The sequence below is a fragment of the Manis pentadactyla genome, chromosome 2, assembly GCF_030020395.1.
Source record: "Manis pentadactyla isolate mManPen7 chromosome 2, mManPen7.hap1, whole genome shotgun sequence".
Taxonomy (NCBI): domain Eukaryota; kingdom Metazoa; phylum Chordata; class Mammalia; order Pholidota; family Manidae; genus Manis; species Manis pentadactyla.
Window position 1 is genome coordinate 8,003,309 of NC_080020.1, and position 26,837 is coordinate 8,030,145.

Genomic DNA, 26,837 nt, shown 5'->3' on the forward strand with positions numbered 1-26,837 from the left:
GTAACTAGTCTATGTAGCCAGGATTAAAGCCCATGAACTCTTACTCCGGGAGGGCTGGTGCTCTTACAAGCGTACTATAAGGTACCTTAGTATTGCCCAGGAGTTGAACCTGGTCCGTATCTGTCTAGGTCCCAAGACCCAAGACTGTTCTTTCCCCTTTCTACAAAGTGGTTTTCTCATCTGAAATGTGGGAAGCAGACCAAACGAACAAAAAACTCCAACAAAGTTCTATTTCTATTTTTTTAAATGCAAAGATTCCAGGGGTTTTAATATAAAGTTGTGATATGCAAAAAAGTGGGGACCAGGGCAAGTTTTTCTAAGGGTAAACAAAAATAATTTTAGCCAACTATAGTTTCAAATTTACGATTTTACCTTTAGATAGCTATTATTGCCCCCATTTTAAAGGCGAGTTAACTGAAGCATTTAAAGGTTAAGTATTTTGTCTAAGTGTCAGGCTAACCATCAAAAAAGCAGAAACAATTTATTTATTTTGTATGTAACGTAAGCCTGGCCTTCTAGCCTAGTCTCTGACTGAACCTCCTAAAAATTGTCGTACTGCTCAGGAGTTAAATTTTTGTTCACTTTAGGTCTCAACTCCTGATTTACCCAGTTACACACGTTTGAACTGTGCTTGTATTTTTATGTGCCTGCCTGAGTGCAGCAAGGAACTACCAAACTTAAAAAGGTAGAGGGTGTAAAACACCTGAGCATAGCGGCAGAGGTCCACCTTTTCTTCTTTTATTTGCTTGCCTTGTCTTTTTACCGAAAATAAGTTAATAGAGACATCGCTGCTCCTGATCAAACGGGAAGCAAAGCTTCTTACTTTACAGCTAGCAGTGGTAGGGTAGAACTAGGTCCGTTCAAGCCAGGCCTATCAAAAATAAAAAGAAAGTGATACAGCAGAGAGCCTTCCAAATTAATGCACATCTAAAAATGCTTCCTTAAAAAAAAAAAAAAAAGGAGCATAAACCCCTAACGTTTTATTCCACAAAAGAATATCCTGCGGGCTGAAGAATTATATTTAACACAAGCCCTGTGCTTATTATTAGCGGTTGAAACAGAAATTCCTTCTTCTAATTCATAATTTACCAGTTCTAAGGTAATTCAGACCACAATAAAAGCGAATACAAAACAAGCAAGCAAGCGAAACGCAGCCACCGCCAGCGAAAGCTCGCGAAGGCGCTGCAAGACACGCGGCCTCTCGGGAGCCTCTCAGGACAAAGACGGGTCCCAGCACGCACCGCGGCCGGGACTGCACATCCCAGCATGCAAGGGGAACGCAGTCGCTCAAGGAGACTACGATTCCCGACGTGCTCTCCGGCCAGCTCGTCGGCCTCCTCAGGGTCCAGGGGACTAGGGTCTCTGCCGAAGCGGAGTCGGCTTCCGCTCGCCCAGCTTCTCTTTAGGGTCTCAGTGTCGGACACCATCACCCATTAGTAAATTATGAAGATCCCGATTTTTCGAGTTATTCTTCATTGCCCGTTTTATTAGGACAGCAAAGAGCCTCTGGCTGGGGAGGGCGGGGGCGTAGGCGGGTCAGCCAGGCGGCTTGAGCCAATAGCGCCGGAGCGGCTTCCTTGTCACCGTGGCAACGGCGGCCGCCCCCAGAGGGAGCAGCCACCCATTGGGTAGAATCTTTCGAGAAGGCTCGAGAATAAGGAAGCGGAAGTGGCACGTGGAGGGGCCGGTGGAGGCGCCGGTGAGTAAATGCCGCAGATTCTGGAAAGTTCTCATCAGTGAGATACATAAGGCAGAGGAATTGGAACCTCCCCTTTTGGGTCGGTAGCTGAGCGCCGCGCGGGTGACCGAGGCAGTCGGCGGAGCTGTGGAGCGACCCGCGAATACCCGAGCGCCGCCTTCACCCGTGGTCACCCGTGGTTACTCCTTTGCGAGCCGCCACCGGCCCCCGGGAGGCCGGAGCTGCCAGACGGGCCGACTGTCCGTGTGTCTGCGCGAGTGACAGAGGAGTGGTCGGGCCACGCGGGAGCGGCGTGCGACAGGGGCAGGAAGCGGCGGCCGGAGGACACACACCTAACCCGAGGCGGAGGCAGACCGCGAGCCGGCCATGTCGGTGGTGGGGCTGGACGTGGGTTCGCAGAGCTGCTACATCGCGGTGGCCCGGGCCGGGGGCATCGAGACCATCGCCAACGAGTTCAGCGACCGGTGCACCCCGTAAGTGGGAGTCTGCGGGGGGGCGCTGGCGGCAGGTCCTGGCGCGAGGAGAGAGACCGGCGGGGGTGGGGGTCTCGGGGACGCCAGGCTGGCTGGCAGGCTGCGGGGCGCCGCCGCGGACGGAGGGCGATGTGGGGAGCGGAGCGCTCCTCCCCGAGGCCTGGGTACCAGGGCCCCGGCGGGGCAGGATTTTGTGCAGGAGTTGGGGTGGGGAGCTTGCCGCCACGAATTGGACAGGGGGTGTCTCGGCGATTCGCGGGGCCAAGAGAAGTCCGAGTGGAGTCTCCTGGGGTCGTCACTTTGGGCGGGCTTCCTGGAGGGGGCCGGGCTGCCGCCAAGCCCGCGACTTCGCTCCTTTTTCTTGGCAAACCTTAGCCAGCTTCTAACGCCGCCGCCCCCGTGTGCCCACCCGGCCTCTCTGAGCTGGCTGAGCCGCCCCCAGCTCGTCCCCCTCCCTCCGAGCGTGTCTTTGCACACCGCAGAGCCGGGGTAGCTGAGCCTTTTTCTTCCGCATTGTGAATCTCGAAATGAACTGGAACCTTCCAGAGCCTGTTGGCTGCTGCTTGTCCAGGGGGCAGGCGGACTGTTGTTAGCGACCAGAGCCGCCCCTTTGATGAGTGTGCCTCTTACCCATTCTGTGGGTTGCTAAGGTGGTTTGTTTGTCTTAATTGCCTGAGATCATTTTGCCTGGGGTCCTTTTCTTTTTCGTTTTGTGAGAATTTCTTTCCAAGAGGAATCCTAAATCATGCTCCAGTTTTTTCCTCATTTTGTACCGTTTAAGTAAAAGAGAAAATTAAAATTGCATCGTTTTGTGCCGGAACACCCGAAAAGGATGATGACTGGATGTCGCTGAATTAAATGTTGTGTTCTGCATTAGCATGGGTCGGCAAAGGGTAACATTTTAAAAAGCAGCTTTTTGGAGTGGCTTATTTTCTGAAGAAACAAATGCATGCTTCTCAGGGAAATTAATGTAGGTATTTATTTTTAAATGCCTTAAACTCAAGATTAAAAGTGTAGAATGAAACATTGAGCCCAAAGGCAAAATGACTGGGCTTGTCTCACTATTTGAATGGAGATGAACATTTCTGAAGGTGTATGAAAAATCAGAAAATCTGAATATTTGAGAATGCTAGTAGCATTGGGAAGACGAATTCCCTGAACACCCCTGATTCTGCCTATCTGCAAGCCTACAGTCAGTACTTGAGTTGCGCAGAGGGCTCTGTAATTGGAGTATGGTAAGAAAGAAGACTGTATCAGACTTCCATGCCTCGGTTCAGTTTACTTCTTTGTTCTTTTTGATCCAATAAAAGAAAAGCTGTTCAACAGAGAATAGGAAAAAATGTGTATGTGGCTGTAGTGACCACTCCGAAATTAAAGACATGTCTCTGAAAAAATGTAAACTGAGGGCAGTAAGACTTTATTTTCTTAAAATGTTTGGCTCAATTGCATTGGCTATTAATTTCTGCTAAATAGGATTGATTCTCCTGTTGGAAAATGAGTGAATTCATTCTGCAGTTGTATTGTGAGTTTAGAGTAATACTCTTTCTGAAATGCATTGTGAGTTAATACTTTGTTTCTGAAGTGTATCTTAAAAGTCTAGCCTTTGCTTGAACACTTCCCCTGGCTTTTTTTTTTTTTAATTAAGGTATCATTGATATACACTCTTATGAAGGTTTCACAAGAAAAACAATGTGGTTATTACATTCACCATTATTACTTACCCTTGGCTTTTAAGATGCCTTTTAGCACCTGCTTATCTAAACTAGCTCTAGGATATCTGTATTACAGCAAAACTTAAACTTGACTCAGTCTGGTATTTAATGCCCTCCGTATAGTCCCATTTTTTTCACCTCGTTTACCTTTACTCCTGCCTGCCCTCTAATCCTAAAAATTCACTTAGCTCCTCCTGACAAGACTTTTCCTGTGCTTGCCTCTTATCTGTGCTGCCCTTTCATTTCCCTTTCTGAGAAGGCTGCCTCACATTCACAAGTCACTTTTCTTCTAAGCTGAGAAGGTAACTGATAATTCATTCCTTCCCCACAAATACTCAGTTCTGCTGTGGACTTGATCTGCATCATTTTTACACATCTTGAAGTAGAGTCTTCCGTGGGGCTCACTTCTGTTCTGTTAAACTCCAGAAGCAATCTGTATGCTACTTGTTGGGGTTTATGTAACGACTTTTTATCCTGAAGAGACAGATGTCATATGATGACAGCAGTAGGTAATGACAGTGATTCTGTATAGAGTTGTGATTTAGATTTGTATAGAGTTGTGACTGAGAAGTAGAGTGAGTGTATTGTTAACACATGTCTAGGACTAGATGAGTCGTACCCTTAAACTCTTCAGAGCTAATGTCCATTTCCTGGTAATTGAATTACCATGGTACTTGAGGTACTGGAAAATGTCCCCTGATGTTATGAGCAGACTTTTGGGAGGGTGGTGGGTAGGACTGCTACCTAGATTGGATTTGCAGAGTAGCAGTTAAGTGGACCCCACTTTGAGTATCTGCCCAAAGCTGTAGATTCCAGAATTGTGCTATACTTGGGCCTCTCCCCTCCAAACCATGGGTAGGAAATCTGTATGAGAATTTTTCTCTTGTCAGTTAAAAATATCCACATTTATGCTTTTTAACATTTTTGGAACATGTGGTTTGTGTCTTTTAGATCGGTCATATCATTTGGATCAAAAAACAGAACAATTGGAGTAGCAGCCAAAAATCAGGTATGTTAGAGAATTCTGGTCACTTTTTAAAGGGGCTGTTTGCAAAGCAAAACCTCAAGGGCACACACGAGTATGCCTAAGCCTATCTATTTTTGAGTTTTAGTAACGTAATGCAAGTGTTCTTTATGAGCCCTTAGATGGTTATTTTTTCTTTCCATTCTCCCCTTCTTGTTTTATTGAATAAGATCTACTTTAAGTTTCTAATCTGCCAACCTTAATTTTTAGTAACTTTGCTACCTCCTAATTTATTTAATTTTTAAAAATTATAAATCAGTTGCTTTTCTGTGACTTTTTTACAATACTCATTTAAGATTCCTTTTAGAAGTTCTGTGCTGAAAAGCGTTTTGAGGTTAATCAAGGTAGGACTGGGAGAATTTTTTGCCTACATCTGTGTTGTCTTAATATGATAGCTATTGGCTACATGTGGCTAATGAGTACTTGGTATGTACCTGCTCTGAATTGAAATGTGAAGTATAAAATACACATGAAATTTGGAAGACTTAAATTGAAATAAAGTAATCTATTTTATAGTGAATGCACGTTGAAGTCATAGTATTAGATATATTAGGCTAAATAAATTACTGAAATTAATTTCAGTTGTTAAACTACTTAATGTGACTCATTTATGTATGTTGCCCCATTTAGGGCTCACTTAACTGTTCAGCCCTTGGGGAGAAAAAATAAAGTAAAATGTGAAATATGAAGCCCCTTTTGAGAGGCTTTAAAATAATACTTGCAAAAATACTTTTAAATACAGAAAATAGTATTGCTAAAAAAGAAACCAAACTCTAATTCTTGAAATACTGTATTATGACTAGTTGGAAGAGATACAGACAAAAGAGGGAAAAACAGGGGAGAAGATAAATAGTTATTCACTCACAAAATGACATGCCCAAAAGGAAGAGAGGCACTTGAGTGAAGTGTAATAATCTCCTAAAGATTACTGCTATCCCAAGCCTAAGATGTTGTTGCACTTCCGTGGTTAAATGCAGAGCATTAAATGAGGCCCCTATCTAGCTCACAGATTCCTGGATGCACTTCATCTCAGTTTTAGAATCACAAAGAATTTTAGTATAGACGTATTCTTAAATTCCATATTGTCTGAAAACTAGTACTGCCAAGCTGTATTCTTCCCTTTAAAAGAAGCAGATCTGAGAAAATAAATAGTAAATTGTTTTTATATTTTCAAGCTTATAATTTTATCAGTCTTAGTTTTTAATCTTTTAATTATTTCTGTATTTTAAGTGTTTGCCACTGCTGACATCTGTGAGTGAAATATACTATAAAGTGGGACATTTTAATCCAGAGTCGAATCATCGAAAGTGATGTGCATGAATTTAAAGTTAATTAAGTCATTTATAAAGTTTTTGAATTCTCCTTGCCTCATGTTTTTTGGTATAGATAATTAGCCTTGCATGTTATTAGTAGGAAAAATAGCAATCTGTTTTGTGGCACGAAAGTATTATCCTGACCACTTAGCAATTACTATAACAATTAACTCTTTAAAAATATGTAATTTGACTGTAATTCTTCTAGATCTCCTTACTTGTTCATTTACTGGGTTAGAAAACTTAAGTTCAGTAAAAAAGTTAAAGTGAGGCATCTCTTGGTTTCTTCTGAGCTTTATTAGTGATACTTTGACCATCTTTGACTTATCATACAGATTTTTAAATTATTTTACAGTTTGTGGTAACAGTATTGCCTCTTGTTCTCCCTCACTGCCTACCATCACGCATTTTGAGGGGAAAAGGAAACATGAAATCCATTCATTGATGGGGAAATTCAGGGTTCCAGGGAAAGTTACTTACATCCCTATGGTTTGAGTTGCACAGGTGACTTTCTGTAAAATTGTTATTAAGTACTGGTAGGTGTTGAAATTAGAAAAATTTTAAATTAATTTCTTTTGCAGCAAATCACTCATGCAAACAATACCGTGTCTAACTTCAAGAGGTTTCATGGCCGAGCATTCAATGACCCCTTCATTCAAAAGGAGAAGGAAAACTTAAGTTACGATTTAGTTCCAATGAAAAATGGTGGTGTTGGAATAAAGGTAATGGAGCAACCTTGGACTCCTTAATAGGAAACTATTTATAGAGGAGAGTACTTTATTCCTAATAAATATTTAACTCAGATTTTTTAATTGGACAAAGATAGTCTTTTTATTCCTTTTTTTTTCTCATCCAGCTTTTTTAAAACTGTAAGTATGTGTGTAAGTTGTCTTTGAGAATTATTCAAATGGCATATGCTCTGCTGTAATGTAATTTGTGTTTCTTGTAACTTCTTGGCAGTTGTTAAGATTTAGGTTTACTTAGTGGTGTTTATAAAACCTAAATTATGTTGTCATATCAAACAAAAGTCTATTTCAGTTGCAGTTGTTTGGAGAGCAAGAGTGTAATACAATCAGAAATCTTTTTTTAAACTAGCAGAGACATTCCTGTCTTATGATCTGTACAAAATAATATTTATCCCAGTGATTCATCTCTTCAATTAGAGTGGAAATTTACTACCTTCCATAATGTTTTGACTGGTTCTTTTGGACAGGGAAGAAATCAGCCCCAGTTTTTTTTTTTTCCCCTCCCTTTCATCTGTAGGGGAAATGTCCTTTCTTTTTTCCTGTGTTTTCTTTCCTTTCCCTGTTACCTTTCTTTTCCTTTCTTTTTTAAACAATTATAACAAAGATTTTCTGAAAGAGAATATGTAATGTATTTGGAAATTAGTATTAGCATGTAGCTTTAAGTGTGATAGTGCTGAAAACATGGTGTCCTCAACATAGGTAATGTACATGGATGAAGACCATCTATTTAGTGTGGAGCAGATAACGGCCATGCTGTTGACTAAGTTAAAGGAAACTGCTGAAAACAGCCTCAAGAAACCAGTGACAGATTGTGTTATTTCAGTAAGTACAGAATTCATCAGCAAGGCATTGTGTTTTACTTTCCCTTCTCTGTTACTCTTAAGAATCAAATGTGTGACAGATGCTCTGTTATTGGAGATCAGAATCCTACTGGACTGTGTTCGCATCATGTTCAGGAACATTTTGGAGTAGGTTGGGAGTGTATTTTAGGCCAAAAGTTGCAAAGGTTCTTGATGGGAAGTGCAAATCAAAATCTGGGGCTTTTTGAAAATAAAGACTGATTGGTTGAATTGGGCGATATTCCAGTATGGTTAGCTAATGCACTGTTAGGTGACTTGCATACTTACATGAGAGCTTTTTCAGAATTCACCCTCATTTGAGAACCAGTGCATTAGAAGTTTTAAATGTAATCTACCAGTGGTGACAAACCTAGATCTTTAACACTGGTAAGTCCACTACCTCCAGTGGACAATTGATAGATAAAGGAGTATTTTTGAAATGGACAAATGCCATCTTTTATTTGGACACTGAAGAAAGGTGGTTGTAAATCCTGTTTTCCCAAACACCTAGGATCACTTGTTGATCTGCTGTGGTTATGCTCTGCACCAGGATGGTCTGTGATGGACCTACCTACACCGTGGTCTTTGCATGGCACCACAGTCAGGGCAGCCTGCCCAGACCAGCTGGAAGCCCTTATGGCAGTGTACCCCAGTGCATGAAAGACCAGAGGCAAAGGGACCCAAGTTTCCCTTACTGCCATTGCGCTACAAAGGTGTTCCACTAAACAATATGGCTGTTGTTTGGAGAAATTATATTATTAGTCTCTGGTAAAATTAAAGAATTGAGTTGAACGTCAGTAGTCATTCTTTTTTAATTTAACTTAATTTTTATTTTTAAATGACCTAATATAGAAAACTGTTGAACACAGTGCTCTGATTTGAAAGGTGAGCAGAGACCCACCATTGCTCTTTGCTATCTTTCTAAAGCATCTACAAATACTTAAGAAAAATATGTGGAAGCCACTGTACTAAGTCTCCTCCTAGGCACTTTCCAGTTAAGCAGGTCTATGAATGATTGTTAGATCCTCTTCTTGGAGAGTGTCCCTGTTAAAATCATGTCCTAGAAAGCGAAGATACAGAACACCATAAGAAACTGCACCCCTTGAGCTGTTTTTGCTCTTCCTTTTAGGAAAATCAACAAGCTTTTTCAAAAAATGTTTTTGTGATCTTAACAGGTCTACTGAATTAGAAGGTATCCTCTCCTCTATTAATGCTTAGATTCAGCCAGTCAAAACCAAATGGCAGTAGCATATGCTAGAATTAGCTCTGTGTTATCTTGATGTTCTATAGTATTTACCTACAGCTTAATTGTATTTAACGTTAAATGTTGACCTAGCATTATAATTTCCAAATATCAGTAGAAATTTAAGACTAGTTTGGAAATGGTATTTTATCCACTTATATTTAAAACTTTCTATTAGATTTAAATAACTATCAGTGAGTACTCTCTCGTAACTGTTACGAGTACTGTCAATTTTTTGGGTTATAGCTTGGTTATAATAAAGATTACTTTGATAATATAATTTAGGGAAGTCTTGAAAAGTGGTTAACTCTTCTGAAAGTTAAGGAACTAAGTCTAAAGTTCTAGTTGTTTTATGACTTGGCTGGACTGTTTTGAATTTATTATAAGTGGTTGTGAGAATTTGTTAAATATTTTTGTGTTCCAGACAAGTTAAAAATCTTTCTTGTTCGTAGGTCCCCTCTTTCTTCACCGATGCTGAGAGGCGGTCTGTATTAGATGCTGCACAGATTGTTGGCCTCAACTGCTTAAGGCTTATGAATGACATGACAGCTGGTAAGAGTAAGACTTTGTGTAGAAGTGGGTGGTAGCCTATCAAACCTAGATTTAAGACACACGAAGATGCTATTACTAAATACTTTTTCATGTAGATGTGGAAATACAGCCTTTTAAAAAATGTGTTAGGTTTGAAAGCAAAAATTGCAGCTTTTCAGATGATTATATTTAATGAGAAATTGGCTTTTTTTTTTTTTTTTTCAAACTTAGGAATCTGTTTTCACTAGAAAATTCTTTTATGTTATTTTAATCCTTTGGCTTAGGTGTATTGGATTTAGTTTTTTATTTCTTTACAGTGTGTTTAGTTAAGAAACAAGTTTTCCCCAAACCTTATGATTCTGGGTTTCACAATTGTCTTGACTACAAGTATTGATTTAGCTTAATTTTTTTTTCATGTTTTCTAAGTATATGTAGTTAGCTATTGATCATCTTCTACCAAATACTGATTTAAGCTGCGTGATTTGCCAGGCGTTGTGTTGAGGCAGGGATAGCGTGGTGACAGAGCAGTCCTAGAGCTTTTATCCGCTTACTCTGATTGATTGCAGATGAGCTCTGTCACAACTCAGTGCATTCAAGCAAAGCAAACAGGACTTCCGTCCAGCATATTTGTAATAGTTTTTTTTTTTAACTCTTTAATTCATATTGGTAAAGGTGTGTTCTTAGGTCTACATGATTAGAAATACAGTGGTTTCAAAGTTCAGAAAAAAACTAACATGATTTATTTGCTCTGGATCTAAAAAACATTGGTAGGAACTGCCGTTACTGTAGTTGTTTATTAAATTCTTAATTTTTTTGAATAAGCAGTCTCCTGGCAGGTTGTGGTTAAAATGTAAGTATTGTGTAATGGATCTGATATGTTTATGGTTACATTTCATTGTATTTGCAACATGCATGTCTCTCTGTCTCATCTCTTCATACATTGAAAAGTGAGAGTATTGTTCTAAAATCAGAAAAGGAAGAAGCAATTGATGCCCACAAAATTAGTATGAAGTCTGGTATAAAAGAAACATGTTCACCTTTGATTATTTGAAGTATAGTCAAATTTCCTCATGTAATTACTTTGGTAACAATGAAATTCCTGAGAAATGTGAACAGAAGAATTGAAACATACTTTTTTTTGTAGTTGCTTTGAATTATGGGATTTATAAGCAGGATCTACCATGTTGGGATGAGAAACCTCGGATAGTTGTTTTTGTTGATATGGGACACTCAGCCTTTCAAGTGTGTGCCTGTGCCTTTAACAAGGGAAAATTGAAGGTAAAGACATAAATTGGAAGCAAGTGACTAAAACATTAAATGTGTTATATTTGTTGTTACTGTAAGCTACTGAGCTTGACTATGCACTTCTTAGTAATGAAGATCTCTGGGTAATGGCATGAACAAGGAATTAGTCCTAAGGTTGATCTCTATAAAGATGATATTATTGTCCTGGCATCCTCGAATGTATTCTTGCTTAGAAAAAAAAAGCTTTTTAAGATTATCTTCTGTGTAATCATTAAAAGTAAAAAAAAAAAGTTAGCATTTCATTTGGATTTTGTAGTTACATTTCTCCTAATTGACTTGGATTTCATGTTGTACTTTAAAAAGAAGTCTTGTGCCTGTTAGTCTTTAGTTGTTTGAATAGCTATATGTAAAATTCTCAATAAAAATATAATTAAAAATAACCAGAATATTTGTTGTTTTGACTAAATTAGGTACTTGGAACAGCCTTTGATCCTTTCTTAGGAGGAAAAAACTTTGATGAAAAGTTAGTGGAACATTTTTGTGCAGAATTTAAAACTAAGTACAAGTTGGATGCAAAATCCAAAATTCGAGCCCTCCTTCGTCTGTATCAGGAGTGTGAAAAACTGAAAAAGCTAATGAGCTCTAACAGCACGGACCTGCCACTGAATATCGAGTGCTTTATGAATGACAAAGATGTTTCGGGAAAGATGAACAGGTGGGTTTTGAATCCTGCCAGATTAAATAGAACTTCTTTCAGAAATTACAGCCCCAGGTGTCAGTTCCAGCCGTAGTGTTTGGAGGCTTGGCTTATATTTCAAGATCGTACGTATGCTGCATATAGAAAGATCATTTGCACTAGGGTCACTTCTGCAAAGAGGGTTTTTACAAAGATGTTGGCTGAGTGCTCTCATGATGGAGTCTTGGTTATTTTTCATGTTTTAGTGTTTCTGAGAAATTGAATATGGTTTCGCAAAATATTTCACAGAAGTATTTTGAAGTGAATGGGAATAAATATTTAAAATAGAATTGAATGACATAAAACATTTAGGAGTAGAACAGCACTCTTAATATAAAATAGATTTCTTCTAAAGTAATTCCAATAGAACTTATTATCTCTCCCATCCCCTTTCTGCAACTGCTTTGTGTATTTACAGGAAAAAAAGTTACAAATTATGTAGTAGAGTTAAACTTGGCCCATGTGGAATCCAGGGTGTTTGAGGGGAAGAAAAGACAAACAAAATTCATTGGGTTGATAGGACTTATTTTTAAAAACTAAGGATGGAATATTGGTCTAAAGATTTATAACATGTTCCTCTTATTTGCTAAGAGCACAATTTGAAGAACTCTGTGCTGAACTCTTGGAAAAGATCGAAGCTCCCCTTCATTCACTGATGGAACAAACTGGGTTCAAAGTCGAAGATGTGAGTGCTGTTGAGATAGTTGGAGGCACAACACGAGTTCCAGCTGTGAAAGAAAAAATTGCCAAATTCTTTGGAAAAGATGTCAGCACCACGCTCAACGCAGATGAGGCCGTAGCCAGAGGATGTGCACTCCAGGTACTGCTTTCCCAGCCTCTTCCTCTTGGTGCTCATTTCTTGAACCATTTCTGCTTTGTTTTATTTCATTGTGGTAGGGTCATAGAGTAAGCAGAGCCCTGGGCCAAATTAGGTATCACAAGGGAGTTACTTTTAAATCCTTTTCTAAGGCTGTGGCCGGACAAGGATCTTCAAATGTGAGAGATCCAGGGAATTTAAGATTCAAAGAACTATGGAGCTTATGTCTCTCAATCTGGGCATTAGGAGCAGGCATGATTCTGAGGGTGTCCCGGGAAGCACAGCTTGGAATGCACTAACTTGCTGGGTGGTGGTGACAGTCTTTCCAAAGCACATGTGGGGGAATGAGAATGGCAACCTGGTGTAATAAGGAATTGATTTGGGGCCATTTCCAGGGTTAAGAATATTAGTTAGCCCTGGTTTTAGAAAACAGCTGTTTCCCCCCACCTCTGAATTGATTTAAGTTTCTTATCAAGTAAGGCAGCTCAGAGGCAGGAAGTTTGTTGGGCAAAGTAAAAACAGCAAATCTAGAAGTTATTGATTAAAAAAGAAAATGGGTAATAGCTTATAGTCCCAATACTATAGTCAAATCTAAGTAGTTTAAATAAAGTTTCAGGATAACGTGCTTGAATTTTGATCTAGTTGGCACTTTTTTTTAATATAAAGCAACAGATTATGTAGACAAAGGTATTAGACTACTCTTTAAAACTTAAAAAGGAAGATTATGTAGATAGTGATTGTTACTTATAATCTATTTGTATCTTTGTGATCCATCATGGGGTTTTTGTTTTTGCTTTTTCCTTGATAATGCGGTGTGCCTCCTTGACTAAATCTAATTCCCAGAAACCTTGGAGGAAAATTGTTTAGAAATAGAGCTTATTTTGGCCTCTTTTTGAAGAATCCTATGCTAATCAGGGATTAAGTAACTTTTAGATTAGTCGTCTACATAGTAATTTTTATGTGACTAATCTAAATCCATTTGTCTCCTATGTGTCATCTACCCCAAATTTGAGTTTGTCATTGCTTGCTTCATTCATAAAATTACTTGAAAATAGGAAGATTTTGGATTTTACCCTTTTTCAGTTTCTTAGCATTTGAGAAGCAGAGTGGACAGAGCTGTTTGTGGATGAATATACACATTCCGAAGTGATAGTCGGCTATCAGGTATTCTGGAAAGACAGCAGGTTTCTTCCTAAGCCCCTGTGAATCTTGCTCCTAACTGACAGTTGCTGTCCTAAGCTTACTGTGTTCATTTGTCTCTGTACCTAGTGACAGGTGTCGTATTTAGATGATAAATCATATGCTTAAGGTGACACACTGTAAACAGTTTTGAATTTGAATTTTAACCCTACTCATCCCATTTGAATTGATTTTTTTATTAATAGGTGGTTGAATCTACATGCTCCTGATAACTTTTTTTTTTTTTTTTTTTTCTTCAAGTGTGCAATCCTTTCCCCAGCCTTTAAAGTTAGAGAATTTTCCATCACAGATGCAGTTCCTTTTCCAATATCTCTGGTTTGGAACCATGATTCAGAAGATACTGAAGGGTATGTGGTAGGAGATAACTTCCAGAGTACTGTATTTCAGTATAAAAAAGGAAATTAACAAGTGACTTTTACATTAGAATGTTTAATTAACTGGGGTCTTTGAACAACCAAATTTATCGAAATATTTCTCTGATTTTGGTATTATACATGGTGAGAGAGATTTGATAGAGACTTTAGTTTATTCTGTTTGTGCATCACAGCAAGCTTAAATGTTGGAAATACTGAAGGCCTTCTCCTTCCTCTAGTGTTCATGAAGTGTTCACTCGGAACCACGCTGCTCCTTTCTCCAAAGTTCTCACCTTCTTGAGAAGGGGGCCTTTCGAGCTAGAAGCTTTCTATTCTGATCCTCACGGAGTTCCATATCCAGAAGCAAAAATAGGTAAGCAATTTGTTACGTGTTTTTAAAGACTTGCTTAGTCAGTGTACAAACTTAAAAAGTTTTCTTATTTTTAGCAATGTTGAGTCGAACATAGTTCCCTGGGAAGACGTTTTTGATTTAGGATAATGGTAATGAAGACATTTCTTCATTTTATGGTTAAGTAAACTGGCTTATAATGATGAAGTGACTTGCTAGTGTTGCCGGTATCTCCAAGTATATATGTTTAGGGACACTAATATTTTTCCTATTCTGATACAGTCTTTACTTGAAGAATTGCCGCCTACTTCTAATCTTCTAGATGGGAAATGTTACTTATAGAATGTTACTTCCAGTTCAGAAGGGAAACTGCTTCTCAAATGTACCTTTGTATTGTAATCTTTTTAAAAAATGCATCTGAAGTTTGAGAACTACTGTGATAGATGATGTACCCTGAAAGATTTGCAGGTGCTGTTAGGAGAAAGCGAGTCACGCAGTCATTTGTCTAGTATAAAACAGTTCCTGTTTACAGAGCGGACATCTCTGAATTATACATTTGGCATGTAAGCGTATTATAATATGAAGACCTCAAAGATAAGCACCAAAGACTGCGAATGGGTAACTCCAAAGTCCTGAGCATACTGGAAAAGGGAGGAATGTTAATGTTTCTTTTCTTCTGTTACTCCCCAAATTTATGTGTGAATTGAATATTTTCAATAAGCATATATTCATTTGTCACACAGGTAATTTAAATATAATAGTATAATAAAAGTATAACGGTTTTAATATATAAAAATTAAATTGGAATTAAAAAAATAAAAATACGTCTTTTACTATCCATGTAGTTTGACCCATAGTAACTGGGACTCTGGGAGAGCTCTAGGTGTTTTCTGCACAGATGTCTCTGTCAGGCTCCGAGTAAATCGGCAGTAATGCTAGATCTTTTCAGGGTGGACCCTGGCCCCACACCTTTACCTAACAACATTGTTTGAAGGAGTTTTTACTGGCCGATTATGTTTCTTTTCTTACTACTTAAGACTAAAAATGCTGTGGTACAGAAGGTTTACATTTTTTTTTCTTTTTTTAGCAGTTCTTAAAAATTTATTGGTAAGAAATTAATTTGGGAAAGCATTGACTATATATAGACTAAAATTTTGACAGGTTGGGCCCCACATTATTTCCCTATTGTGCAGAGGGTAAAGTCCAAGCTCTTCACATGGCATCAAACTGTTCATGTTACCATCTGAACTGAAAGGCTTGCACATTCTTAAAGACCCGTCTGCACTCTCATGGGACTCCTCGGGGATACCCCATAGTAAATGCTTAGTGGGCCTATGGCAGTTATTTCCCAAACTAGTGATTTGATAATTAAAGGTCTTTTGCAACATCTTTCACTGACCTGGGCATTAAATCTGTAACTTGCAGTGTGTTTGTGTAGACTACACCTTAACTACAAGGCTGTTAAATCTCAGTCTTTTGTACATAATAGGTTCAAAATAATTTAATTTTGGTTTAGTGGTCTCTGGAATAATAGTACTCATTGATAAAGCTGATAACTCACACTTAGCATTTGGTGCAGTATTACGTGCCCAGTAATCACTTAATCCACAGAAGCGTAGATAGGTTAACTAACTTGCAGCAGGTTACACAGCCAGGATTCAAGTCCAGAAAGTCTGGGTCAATCAGCATTCTTCCCTCCTCCTCCGTAATGTTCTGAAACTACTCTATTATAATACTTAGTAATTTCAGGCTTTGATACAGGTTTTAGCTCACCTATTTAAAACATAGGAAAAGGTTTGATTATTCAGTTAGAAAAACAGTATTCTCTGAAAGACTCCATAAAATTAAAATGCAGCGTGTGCTGGGTAGCATCTGCCTTTCATGTGCTAACAGACTTTCACGTCTAGTTTGTGTCACGCAGCTGGAGAAGCACGCTGGGGAGGGGGGTAGCGCCCGTCATTGCCTCCCAGGCTCTGCGTGGTGAGCGTGGAGTGAGAACAGCCCCGAGAGCACCCTCGCGCTTGAAAGTTCTAAGCATAGTAAGACCCAATCTCAAGGAGGATAAGTATTCTGTATACTTAGAAGTCTTTTTAGGAGGATATGTTTATAGTGTACAGTAAACGACTTAAAGTCAGTTGGTAAAGAAAGCGGAGATTTTGGAATAGCAGTACTATCAACCTTTATTTCTTGCCTTTTGTCTTCATAGAAATCTAGATTCACTTCTAAAATTGTCAGTTTCTTTTTGTTTTAGGTCGCTTTGTAGTTCAGAATGTTTCTGCGCAGAAAGATGGAGAGAAATCTCGAGTGAAAGTCAAAGTCCGTGTCAACACCCACGGCATTTTCACCGTGTCCACAGCGTCCATGGTGGAGAAAGTCCCCACCGAGGAGAGCGAGGGGCCGTCCGTGGAGGCGGACGTGGAGGGCCAGCCCCGGAGGCCGCCCGAGAGCGGGGACGCTGATGTGAGCTGGGGGCCAGGCTTGGGGTTCGGGTATTGGAGACTTAATTCCAGACTCTAGAGGACGGACAGAGAAAGATTAAAATAGGTTTTTCTCAGTGTTTATTAGAATCTTGGGTAATGATGGTAGCAGCAGTTGGTAAGTGATAGTAATATATTGCCTGGAATTCGGTGGAGTGTGATTGAATTCTGTGTAGCTTAATTTAAACTGGTATCTGACAATTTAGAGTAGGTAAAGGTTTTTTGAAGTGTAGAAGACAGACTGTTTTCAAAAAGTCAAATGTTGACTGAAAATTAAGGAAAATAAGGCTATTACAAAACTATTTGGTGAAATGTATGCCTAATATTAAAGCTAATTTTAAAAAATTGTATGGCAAAATTAGCTTTGGTATTTTTAAAACTTGCTTTTATTTACACGAAATGCTATATATTGGGAGGAAGGAGGAAAAGAGTGTAGAATATAGAAAGAAAGTTACTGTTTGTGTTCTTAATTTAGACCTCCATTAGCATGAATGCTTGTTATACATGGTCAACAGAAGAATTTTAAGAAACTTTAAAATCAACTATTGTTTACTTCTGGGTAATAATCAGAAATAGCTTAAATGAAGAGCAGCCAGTATAGTATAGCTCAGATGTGAGAAAGTGTGGTATCTTGTGGTCGGAGAACTCATTACTATTATCATTCTGCAACATTTAATGAGCATTAACATCTGAGCCTTAGTTGTGTTCTTATCTAGAAAGACTCGGATGTAATGAGTTAAATGACCGTGCTGTATACTCTCTTACCTGGCTACAGACCCTGTTATTCCAACACCGGCTCTATCAATCTCTTAGTCCCTTTTGGATGTACATACCAGGAGTGCCTTGCTTCTGAATATTTTAGTGCCTTAGACTCTTGAAGCTCTGAAAGAAAAATAAGAGAGACTTCAGGGTGGACAGAAAGTAGTGAATGATTCATGCTTCTCCCTGACATGCAAAACATCGTGGCAGGCACTGATTTGCTGGAAATTGAGGTCTACTAACATGTAGCATATGTTCTTTGTCCAGAGATCTTGTGAGATGTGAATAGCTGGGTCACAGAGAGAAAGTGGACAGAGAAGGGCTTTGCCTGTCTGCTGAAATGACCAGCCCCCAAATAACTGATAGTTGGGTATTTTACGTAACTTTTGGGTTCACTGAAACATGTTGGGATGCATGATGCCTGCTGGTGAAGTCGTCAGCATCTTGTTTCTGGGAGAGAGGCCTGGAGCATGCACCTGTTTCCTGTGATTTTGAGAGTTAATAACTGCACAAGGCTAGTTGAAAGCTTCTTACGGGAGAGTTCTTGTTTGTCATCACACCATCAAAATGCCTACTGCTTATGTTATTTAACTCTATTAACTGCTGTCATTCAAAGAATTTCTTGCAGGTTTAAAATTTCTAAGAAGTTTTCGAGTGTCTTGTGTTCATTTTACTTTTAAATCAGTATCTTTTTCCCACATCTATTAAGATTTCAGAAACTGAGCATACTGTCTTTGGTGCCCTATAACCTTTTAAATTTATACAAGTACACCTGCTGTCTACATCCTTTGTGCCTGGGCTTTCATTTCAGAAAAATATCCAGCAAGACAACAGTGAAGCTGGAACACAGCCCCAGGTACAAACCGATGGCCAACAAACCTCACAGTCTCCCCCTTCACCTGAACTTACCTCAGAAGAAAACAAAATCCCAGATGCTGACAAAGTGAGTGACTCTTCTAGTTCATTCCGTTAGACAATGTTTGCACCATGTGATCATTAATGACACCATTAAATCTGCAGTTTCAAGAGCAAGCACCAAGGTCTCTTATTCTGCATAGGATTTTTCATGTTGATTTTCTATGTGATTTTCATCTAAAACCAGTTCGAGGTTCTCAAGCTCAACTGAGGGAATTGAATATCCTGCTTTTCACCTGAAAGCTTCTCTTGATTAACTGCCATTCCAAGCAACAAGAGACCAGTGCATAGCCTTTGTTTTCTCTAGTGCCCAGGGTATCTGCTAATGTGCAAAGCAGAAATAGACACATGCAGTGCTGTGTGATCAGTTAACACTTGAATTAGACTGATGATAAATACATGGGCTATAGGAGTCTAGTATAAACTTTGTCTCAAATCACCTGTTGAATTTAAATCAATTAATTGTGATCTGATAATAACCAGATTGCATTTCAAAGTAATCATTATTTTGCTGTACTTCCACAGTATGTACTGGAAGCTAAATTAAGTAGTTGTGTGTTTCCCTTGAAAAATAACAGCTGCTAATCAAACCTTTGAAGATCATGGTCAGATGGGTTTGGGGAGGTGTCCGTTGTTACTGCAGATCACTCTGTTTTGTAGAACCTCATTCTTTGTGCAAGTTGCATGTAAAGTATTAACCTTTCATTAGTGATGTGGTTTCCTCTCACATTCAGAGGATAGAATTCTTTGCTCTCAGACATTGCAGAGTTGTTCATTGGGGTTAACATACATTTTAGACTCGGCAAAATTTCCAGTGTTCGGTCTCGCCTTGCCTTGCTGATCTATGGGGTCCTGATATGAGCTATAGGTCCTAATCTTAGCCTTCTTTATTCCCGTTAAGGCGTTACATGATGATGGTGGCATAACATTGCTTTCTTCACAACAATCACTCCTTAATTTCAGCTCACTTCCCTTCACTTAGGGTTAGGCCTTAACTGATTCGTGCTGATAGTCTCAGTCCCCGTCTAGAACATGACGTTCGGTAGCGTCTCATGTTCTTAGTTGTACGTGGGGCCGCTTGTGTCAAGCCCTTGGAACGTTACCATGCACCCCTTTGGAGGGCTCCACAACACACTCAGTGCCGTTCTGTGATGGGTTTGGTTCTGTTCGTGGCTGGTTTAACGTTGTACTGCCGGATAGTCTTACCCTGACTTAAATGACCCGCATGCACTGTGATCCACTGGTTTCCCGAGTATTTGTTGCACTTCTGTGTTTGGCTGTGTGTAGGTGTCATCTTTTTTTTCTTGTGGCTCTTGCCCCCTAAAGCACGCGCAGTATATTGGAGGTTCTCACGGGCACCAAACGGCAGGCGGCATAGGGGACTGTAGGCCGACTAACTGGATCTTCATTGCCAGTCTAGGAAACAGGTCCCAGTACCACCTCAGTCTTTGTAATTTTAGGCATGTTCTCAAACCTCTTTCAAGTGGCCATCTCTCCTGTAAGTACCTAGAATGTTAGTATCATTGTAGCCCCCCACTACCCAGTGTGGCAGTGTTTGTGTCTCCTGACGTGACCCCTCCCTGACCTCCATCCCAGCCGGCGTGGGCGTGTTATACCCCGTTATCTTCGAGTCTGTTCTACAGCTGAGTTTCCTGAATGACGTTCTTCGTCATTTGTCATTCTAGGAAACCGCAAAAATGAAATACATAGAAAAGGTTTAAAAAGATAAAGACCATGGGAGATACTTACTTCTTTAGCCCAGTATTTACATATTTGAAACACTACGGTAAACTGTTAATATTTGCTACATCATTCCACTTGCTGTTTTAAGAGTCTTTTATCTCTTTTTACTTTGTGGAGTTGCTTGTAAGAAGTGATATGACTCAAAGGCAGATAGTTGGAATAAGGATATGTATATACAGTGTGTGTGTGTGTATTTGTGTGTATGTATTCTCCAATTCAGTTGGAAATTTTAAAAGGTATTCATCTATATAGTGCTAATTGTAATTAAACAGGTATAATATGGGGATATAGGGACTGATACAGGACTAGAACTGATCCTAACATGTTTAGCTTAGGTGAAAGTCTATCTTAGGTTACTATTAGATTCTGGACTATAATTTAAAGATGTGGTAATTTAATAATGTTTTTGATATTTTGAAGTCACAAATATTGCTTAAAGGCATTACAGAAAGTAAAGACCAATGAAGAAAAGCTTTAGGTGGAGCAATTGAGATTAATAACAAAAGAGAAAAATATCCTGGTGAATTCTTAGTGTAGCATGTTTTAATTGCAGCCCTGATTTAACATGGCGGTTGGGAATTAGATGTTCTTACTCATTCCCCATCTTTATGATTTTAGAGATTTTATTTTAGAATCATATTGCCTGTTATCAGTAAGTATAATAGGGAGATTTTTTTCCCAAGGATCATTTAAGAATTTTCCATTTTTTACTACCCCTTTTCCTAAGGCAAATGAAAAGAAAGTTGATCAGCCTCCAGAAGCTAAAAAACCCAAAATAAAGGTTGTGAATGTCGAGCTGCCGATTGAAGCCAACTTGGTCTGGCAGCTGGGGAAAGACCTTCTCAACATGTACATTGAGACAGAGGTAAGAACTGCCATTTCGGAATATGTTCAATTATTTGGCCCCGTTACTCATATTTCTGATAAGTAAATGCCTATAATACCTTCCCATATCCTAAGTTTTAAATATTTTTAGGGATAAGATAAAGCCAAAACTAAATTTTGTTTAGTTTGTTGAACAAGTTTGTTTCTATTTTTGCATCCTTATTAGAGATATATATTCTACCATAGAACATTCTGCTTGGCATAAAACTGATTGCCAAGTTCTTGGGAAGAAATTGGATGCTGGTGTACCCTTCACAGCACAATACAGGTGGTATCTCAGGCCCCACTAAGTATTTTTATTAAGATAGGTTGTGCTTCTTTGTGGGCTAGGACGTGTCAGATGATTGGGATTCACTTTTCCTTTACTGGGATGGGCACATTGTGTTTAGACATTTATTTAACAATAAATTATATTCCATTTATTGAATTGATGCAAATAAGTTGTATATATTTATATTTATATTTGACGTGATCATGTCAGATACAGATAAATGCACTATAAGTAGATTTGTCTTACCTTGATTTTAAAGTGTGATGGCCAAGTGTTAGGATTAATGTTATATGTTATGTTAGCTAATATTAATCCCAATATGAGATAACCATATTATGACTACAGAAAAGAAAATAAATATATAAAAGTGATTTTGTTTTTTTCTTAGTTTTCACATTTCAGATATAATACTATGTAATAGGTAAATGTTAAAAACCCCATGAGACATTATGTGAATTTAGAAAATGGGGACCTTTGCAGGATTTTTTGGAAGAATTTATGAGGTATAAATTAGAACTGTTTTGTTTTTGTTTTTTGGTATTGTTGCTTTTGTGAACACCAGAGTCTAGTTAAAATTTTTACAGATAACAGAAGGCTAGAATTAACCTTTTCTGTTTCCTGACAGGGTAAAATGATAATGCAGGATAAACTGGAAAAAGAAAGAAACGATGCTAAAAATGCAGTGGAGGAATATGTCTATGAGTTCAGGGATAAGCTGTGTGGCCCATATGAAAAATTTATATGTGATCAGGTATGTTTAGAGTTCTGTTCTTAGTTTATCTGATATAAAATGTTCAGTATCAAATTTGACATTTAAATTTCTAGAATATGTAATAAGCTTTTGGAGAAGAGAAAACAACTTGAAATAGAAATTGTATAAACAAAGTCATAGAGAAGCTCACTAGTCATGTGTGGTTTTTTCTATCCGCTTATCCCAATGCGCTTTTGGTGTCAACCATTTATTCAGGGCCTATGATGTTATAGTCGTGGGGTCTATGAAGGATCAATAAGAGAAAAACCATTGCTTTCAAAGCCCTGAGGCTTTTATGACTGGTCCCTTGGAAGCTCTGTGTCACTGTTCTGTCCCATGAGACTTGCTGCTCTAGTCATTGCAGAATTTATCAGGCACCATTATTCCCTCTAGCCGCTCTCTAAGCTCCCCAGAGTCAGCATGGCTCTGAATAAATCTCAGAAGCACAGCTGTGAAAGGTGGGACTTGGAAAACAATCATCACATGGAAATCCAGGATGGTTTTTTTAACTTCAAATTCTGAAGTTTTTTGTTCACCTTTAGGAATCTATTTCAATCCTAAGATCCTCAGGCTACTTTATATTTCAGTTCTCAACTCTGCCCTAACATTTCCTGGATTATGATTAGAATTCTGAAGTAGAGATGATCCAAGCCAGGCTAGTCGAAATACATACTTTATAAGAATTCATTAGCAATGATTAATTTCATGTGTTCAGTGTTTGAGTTGTCAACTCACCTAACTTCCCTTCCAGTATTTGATAATTTGTGGAAGTGAATAGAAAGTTACTGATCAAGTCCTCATTGTTTGAGAAAGTAGGAAAGGAGCCTAACTGCTCTTCCATGACCCCATTTCAGTGTGTACACGTCCTGAAATGAACTTCTGACATTAATACTGTAAGTCAATCAAAGCGGCTTACCAGAAATTCTCAGATGTCTCTGTGTAAAAGAAGCCAAAGAAGAACCTTTGATCCCTTGTGTAAAATACTGTATGGGGCTAATGGGAGAGTGTTTATTATTCCTTGATACTGTTCAGTGAAGAGATTCCAGCTAATCAGAGTGCCTTCCTAGAAATAAGATTTGCTACTTGGATTTACATTTCTGAGGATGACTATTTTACTGTGAACTCTTTTAAAGTAAGATGGCCACTAATAATGCTTTTCCTGTTTTATATATAGGATCATCAACATTTTTTGAAACTGCTCACAGAGACTGAAAACTGGCTCTATGAAGAAGGAGAAGACCAAGCCAAACAAGCGTATGTTGACAAGCTGGAAGAATTAATGGTAGGTAGGCCCTTCTCACCCTTAGAAAGTAGTACCTGTGTTTTAGACTGTAGACTTCTAAAATATAATTGGACAAACATTAACTTAAAACATTTTGTTTTAGAAAATTGGCACTCCCGTTAAAGTTCGGTTTCAGGAAGCTGAGGATCGGCCAAAAATGTTTGAAGAACTGGGACAGAGACTGCAGCACTATGCCAAGACAGCAGCCGACTTCAGAAATAACGTGAGTCTCCCTGTACATAGTGAGGAAGTCACCCTAGATTTCAGTCAGCTAATCTTTAGGTTGAAGAACCTTTCCTGCGAGCCAAATGTTCTTAAATAAGAAACTTATTTTTGGTATTTGAGATCAGAGATAGATTTAAACTTCCTGGGGAATTGGGTCAAATTAGACATTACTGTTTAAATACTTAATTCTACAGAACGACCATGCTTTTTCCATTCAGGATGAGCAATATAACCATATTGATGAGTCTGAAATGAAGAAGGTTGAGAAGTCTGTTAATGAAGTGATGGAGTGGATGAATAATGTCATGAATGCTCAGGCTAAAAAGAGTCTCGATCAGGACCCGGCTGTTCGGGCTCAGGACATTAAAGCAAAAATAAAGGTGAGTGTTGTCTAACGTTCACTGCTGTGTTTTCTTGGAGACTCAAGTTGGAATCATTTGAACCTTAAAGGTAGCCATTTTTCCTATAAACTTTTACCTCATTCTGACTGAGACCAGATTTCTTAGGTCATTATTGTTATCGCAAAGTATAGAAGACTTTATAATCTGTTAAACTTCCAGTTCTTCATTTATTCATAAAGTTCAACAAATACATTTGTTGAGCGCCTCCCATGCACCAGCCATTGTTCTAGGGGTTCAACTCAGAGTGTGCAGAAAAGGCCCTGCCCCCGTGGAGCCAGCTGCTGGGCGAGCAGGGTGACAGGGGACAAGCATAGAAGTGTGTCACATGGTGATGAGTGCTGGGGTGAAGATAGAGTCAGACAGGTCAGGAAATACTGGGCAGCAGTGAGGACGCACGTTGGTGTTCTATCCGGGAGGGCCTTCCGAGTGTGTGAGGCTTGAGGGAATTTGGGAAGAAAACTAAGGAACTGGAAGAACATTCAAACACAGTGAAGGTTAAAGAAGTGTGAGCCTTTGAAGTCCTGAGCTGTGAGCTTGAATTTCAGCTCCGCTCTCTAGTTTTTCTGATCTTGAGGTAAAGTTATTTGACTGCTTGGCCATTTTCTTCCATTGGTGGGGATTATAGTTCCTATTTGAATAATGTGAGGATTAAATGAAGTTAATTTGTGAGAATTTACCAAGTCCCTGATGCACTGGAGGAGGAGAATCTCTTTTGATCAGGCTTCAAGCAATAGTTTGGGCAAATATAATGGGAAAATGGAATTCCTTGAGATCTGTATAATTGGAGTTCGTAGAAAAAAACAGTGGCTCAGGTAAGTAGGGTAGTAACTGAAAATGAACGGGATGGGCCTGAGGCACAATCTCAGGAGCAGTTCTGTGTTCCTTTCTTAGGAGTTGAATGACACTTGTGAACCCGTCGTGACCCAACCCAAACCAAAAATTGAATCACCCAAACTGGAAAGAACTCCAAATGGCCCGAACATGGATAAAAAGGAAGAAGACTTAGAAGGCAGAAGTAATGACGCCGAGCCACCTCATCAGAACGGTGAATGCTACCCTGATGAGAAGAGTTCCACCAGCATGGACCTGGATTAGACAACATTCAGTTGGCTTAGTCCCTCTTCAGTCAATGAAATATTTTTGCCATAGTATGTGATTCTACATTAACATACTGAGACTATTTATATTTTCTTTTTTAAGGATGTTTAGAAATTTTGTGTATCATATGGAAAAAGAGAAAAAGCTTAAGTCTGTAGTCGTTACGATCCTGAAAGGGAAAATTGCCTTGGTAACTTTCAGATTCCTGTGGAATTGTGAATTCATACTAAGCTTCTGTGCAGTATTACCATTTGCATCACTGAGGATGAAATTGACTTTTGTCTTTTGGAGAAAATAAACTGTACTGCTTGTTCAAGAGGGCTGTGATTAAAATCTTTAAGCATTTGTTCCTGCCAAGGTAGTTTTCTTGCATTTTGCTCTCTCTTTCCGCATGTGTATGGGTGTGGATGTTTATCAACAAGACTAAGTTTGGTTTCACAAGGGCTTTCTAAGGTGAATTCTGTCCAATAGACTATGACTTCTTGCTTTGGTATTACTAAAAATTCAACAAGTAAAGTAAAAACTAGTGAAATGTGTTAGCAGCATGCAAAACAAAAACTTCAAATCTCTCGTTATACAGTACGTTGTCATGTGAAGGTGTAAAATGGAAAAATGTTGATTCTGTTTGTAACTGATGTTGTGAAGCCTTTTATGAGCTTTAAAATAAAGTTCACCGTACAGTATCATTTCTAAACAATTTTGTCACTAATTTAAAAATGGGATTGGAGTAGTATAAACTGATAGCAGCAATGAAGTTAACTTTGTATGAAAATCTGGTTCTACTTTTTTGCTGTTCCTTATATATGCTTCTTCCTCTTTTCTCAATGAAATTTACTTTCTCCTGAAAGAAACGTTGCATGTTTATTGAAAGTTTTCAAAACTACAAAGCTGAATAGAATATAATCCCAACACAACTATTGCATATTCCTCAGCCTTCTCCTCCTAGTGGTGGGGGGCTGTGTGTCAGTGTGGGCACGTGTGTTAGTGTCTTGTAGGCTGTGTTTTAAACCGATACACCAGGGAAATAAGCAGATAGAGTCCGGGGACACAGCTTCATTGCTGTGTCGAGTTCCGTGACAAAGACGTACATACAGATACCTTAACCACTCCCAGTATTGGGAGCCTAGCTGTTCTCAAGTTTTTGCTATTCCAAATAATGCTGCAGTGGAGCTTGTCTGTCTGGTTATTATTTTCTAAGAACAGAATTGCAGAATTGCTTTAGGGGCGGTGGGGTTAGTAAGACATGCACACTTGGGATAGATGTCAAATAACCACGCTACCCACCAAGGTGCAACAGCGTATGCTCCCTCAATTCTCCAAGTTCATCTTTTAACTGTTGCTAGTCTATTGTAATACTTACCACTTAGCTACTGTGTACCAGGTACTTGAGGTAGTCTAATCTTCAAACCATCCCTGGGGTTAAGAAATTTAAAAGATCGCCCAGGAGGTACCACCAGAGTTGGAAACACCTGGGCACTCAAGTTACTCAATTTTTAAAGCCCACCCTTCAAACCAGCCGTCTGCACTGAGTACCTTGCCTTCATTTGTAAGTCTGGCATGTACTTCGACATCTAAGTTTGCCTACTTGTATTTCATGAAATGAATATTCATTTTTGTTTGTAATTTTGTTGATTTTATATAAAATGTTCTTATTAAGGACCTTAACAATTTGTTAGTTGAACATATTTTCCGTTTTATAATTTGATTTCATTTTATCATACATAAGCTTTAAGTTTTTATTATCCTTTAT

The 26,837-nt window shown here is 38.8% G+C and overlaps 1 protein-coding gene across 2 annotated transcripts; it reads left to right on the forward strand.

The window, feature by feature from the left end:
- Positions 1-1,655: 1,655 nt before the first annotated feature.
- On the forward strand, positions 1,656-25,773 carry HSPH1 (heat shock protein family H (Hsp110) member 1). Of its 2 annotated transcripts, XM_057489841.1 has the most exons (18): positions 1,661-2,172; positions 4,836-4,893; positions 6,803-6,943; positions 7,667-7,789; positions 9,502-9,601; positions 10,725-10,858; positions 11,296-11,540; positions 12,153-12,381; positions 13,819-13,925; positions 14,171-14,304; positions 16,532-16,740; positions 18,328-18,459; positions 20,902-21,039; positions 21,956-22,081; positions 23,256-23,363; positions 23,467-23,586; positions 23,807-23,968; positions 24,881-25,773. In XM_057489841.1, the coding sequence occupies exons 1-18, from the start codon at positions 2,066-2,068 to the stop codon at positions 25,082-25,084; spliced, it is 2,577 nt and encodes an 858-aa protein (XP_057345824.1). In that variant the 5' UTR covers positions 1,661-2,065; the 3' UTR covers positions 25,085-25,773. The 2 variants fall into 2 exon arrangements, with proteins under 2 accessions (XP_057345831.1, XP_057345824.1); XM_057489848.1 differs by lacking the exon at positions 18,328-18,459 and having other exon boundaries at positions 1,656-2,172.
- The last annotated feature ends 1,064 nt before the right edge of the window (positions 25,774-26,837 follow it).

Coding starts and splice junctions, on each gene's coding strand:
- HSPH1 (XM_057489841.1), top strand. CDS start 2,066: ATGTCGGTGGTGGGGCTGGACGTGGGTTCGCAGAGCTGCTACATCGCG. Junction 21,040..21,955: donor ACATGTACATTGAGACAGAG/GTAAGAACTGCC, acceptor GTTTCCTGACAG/GGTAAAATGATAATGCAGGA. Junction 23,969..24,880: donor ACATTAAAGCAAAAATAAAG/GTGAGTGTTGTC, acceptor TTCCTTTCTTAG/GAGTTGAATGACACTTGTGA.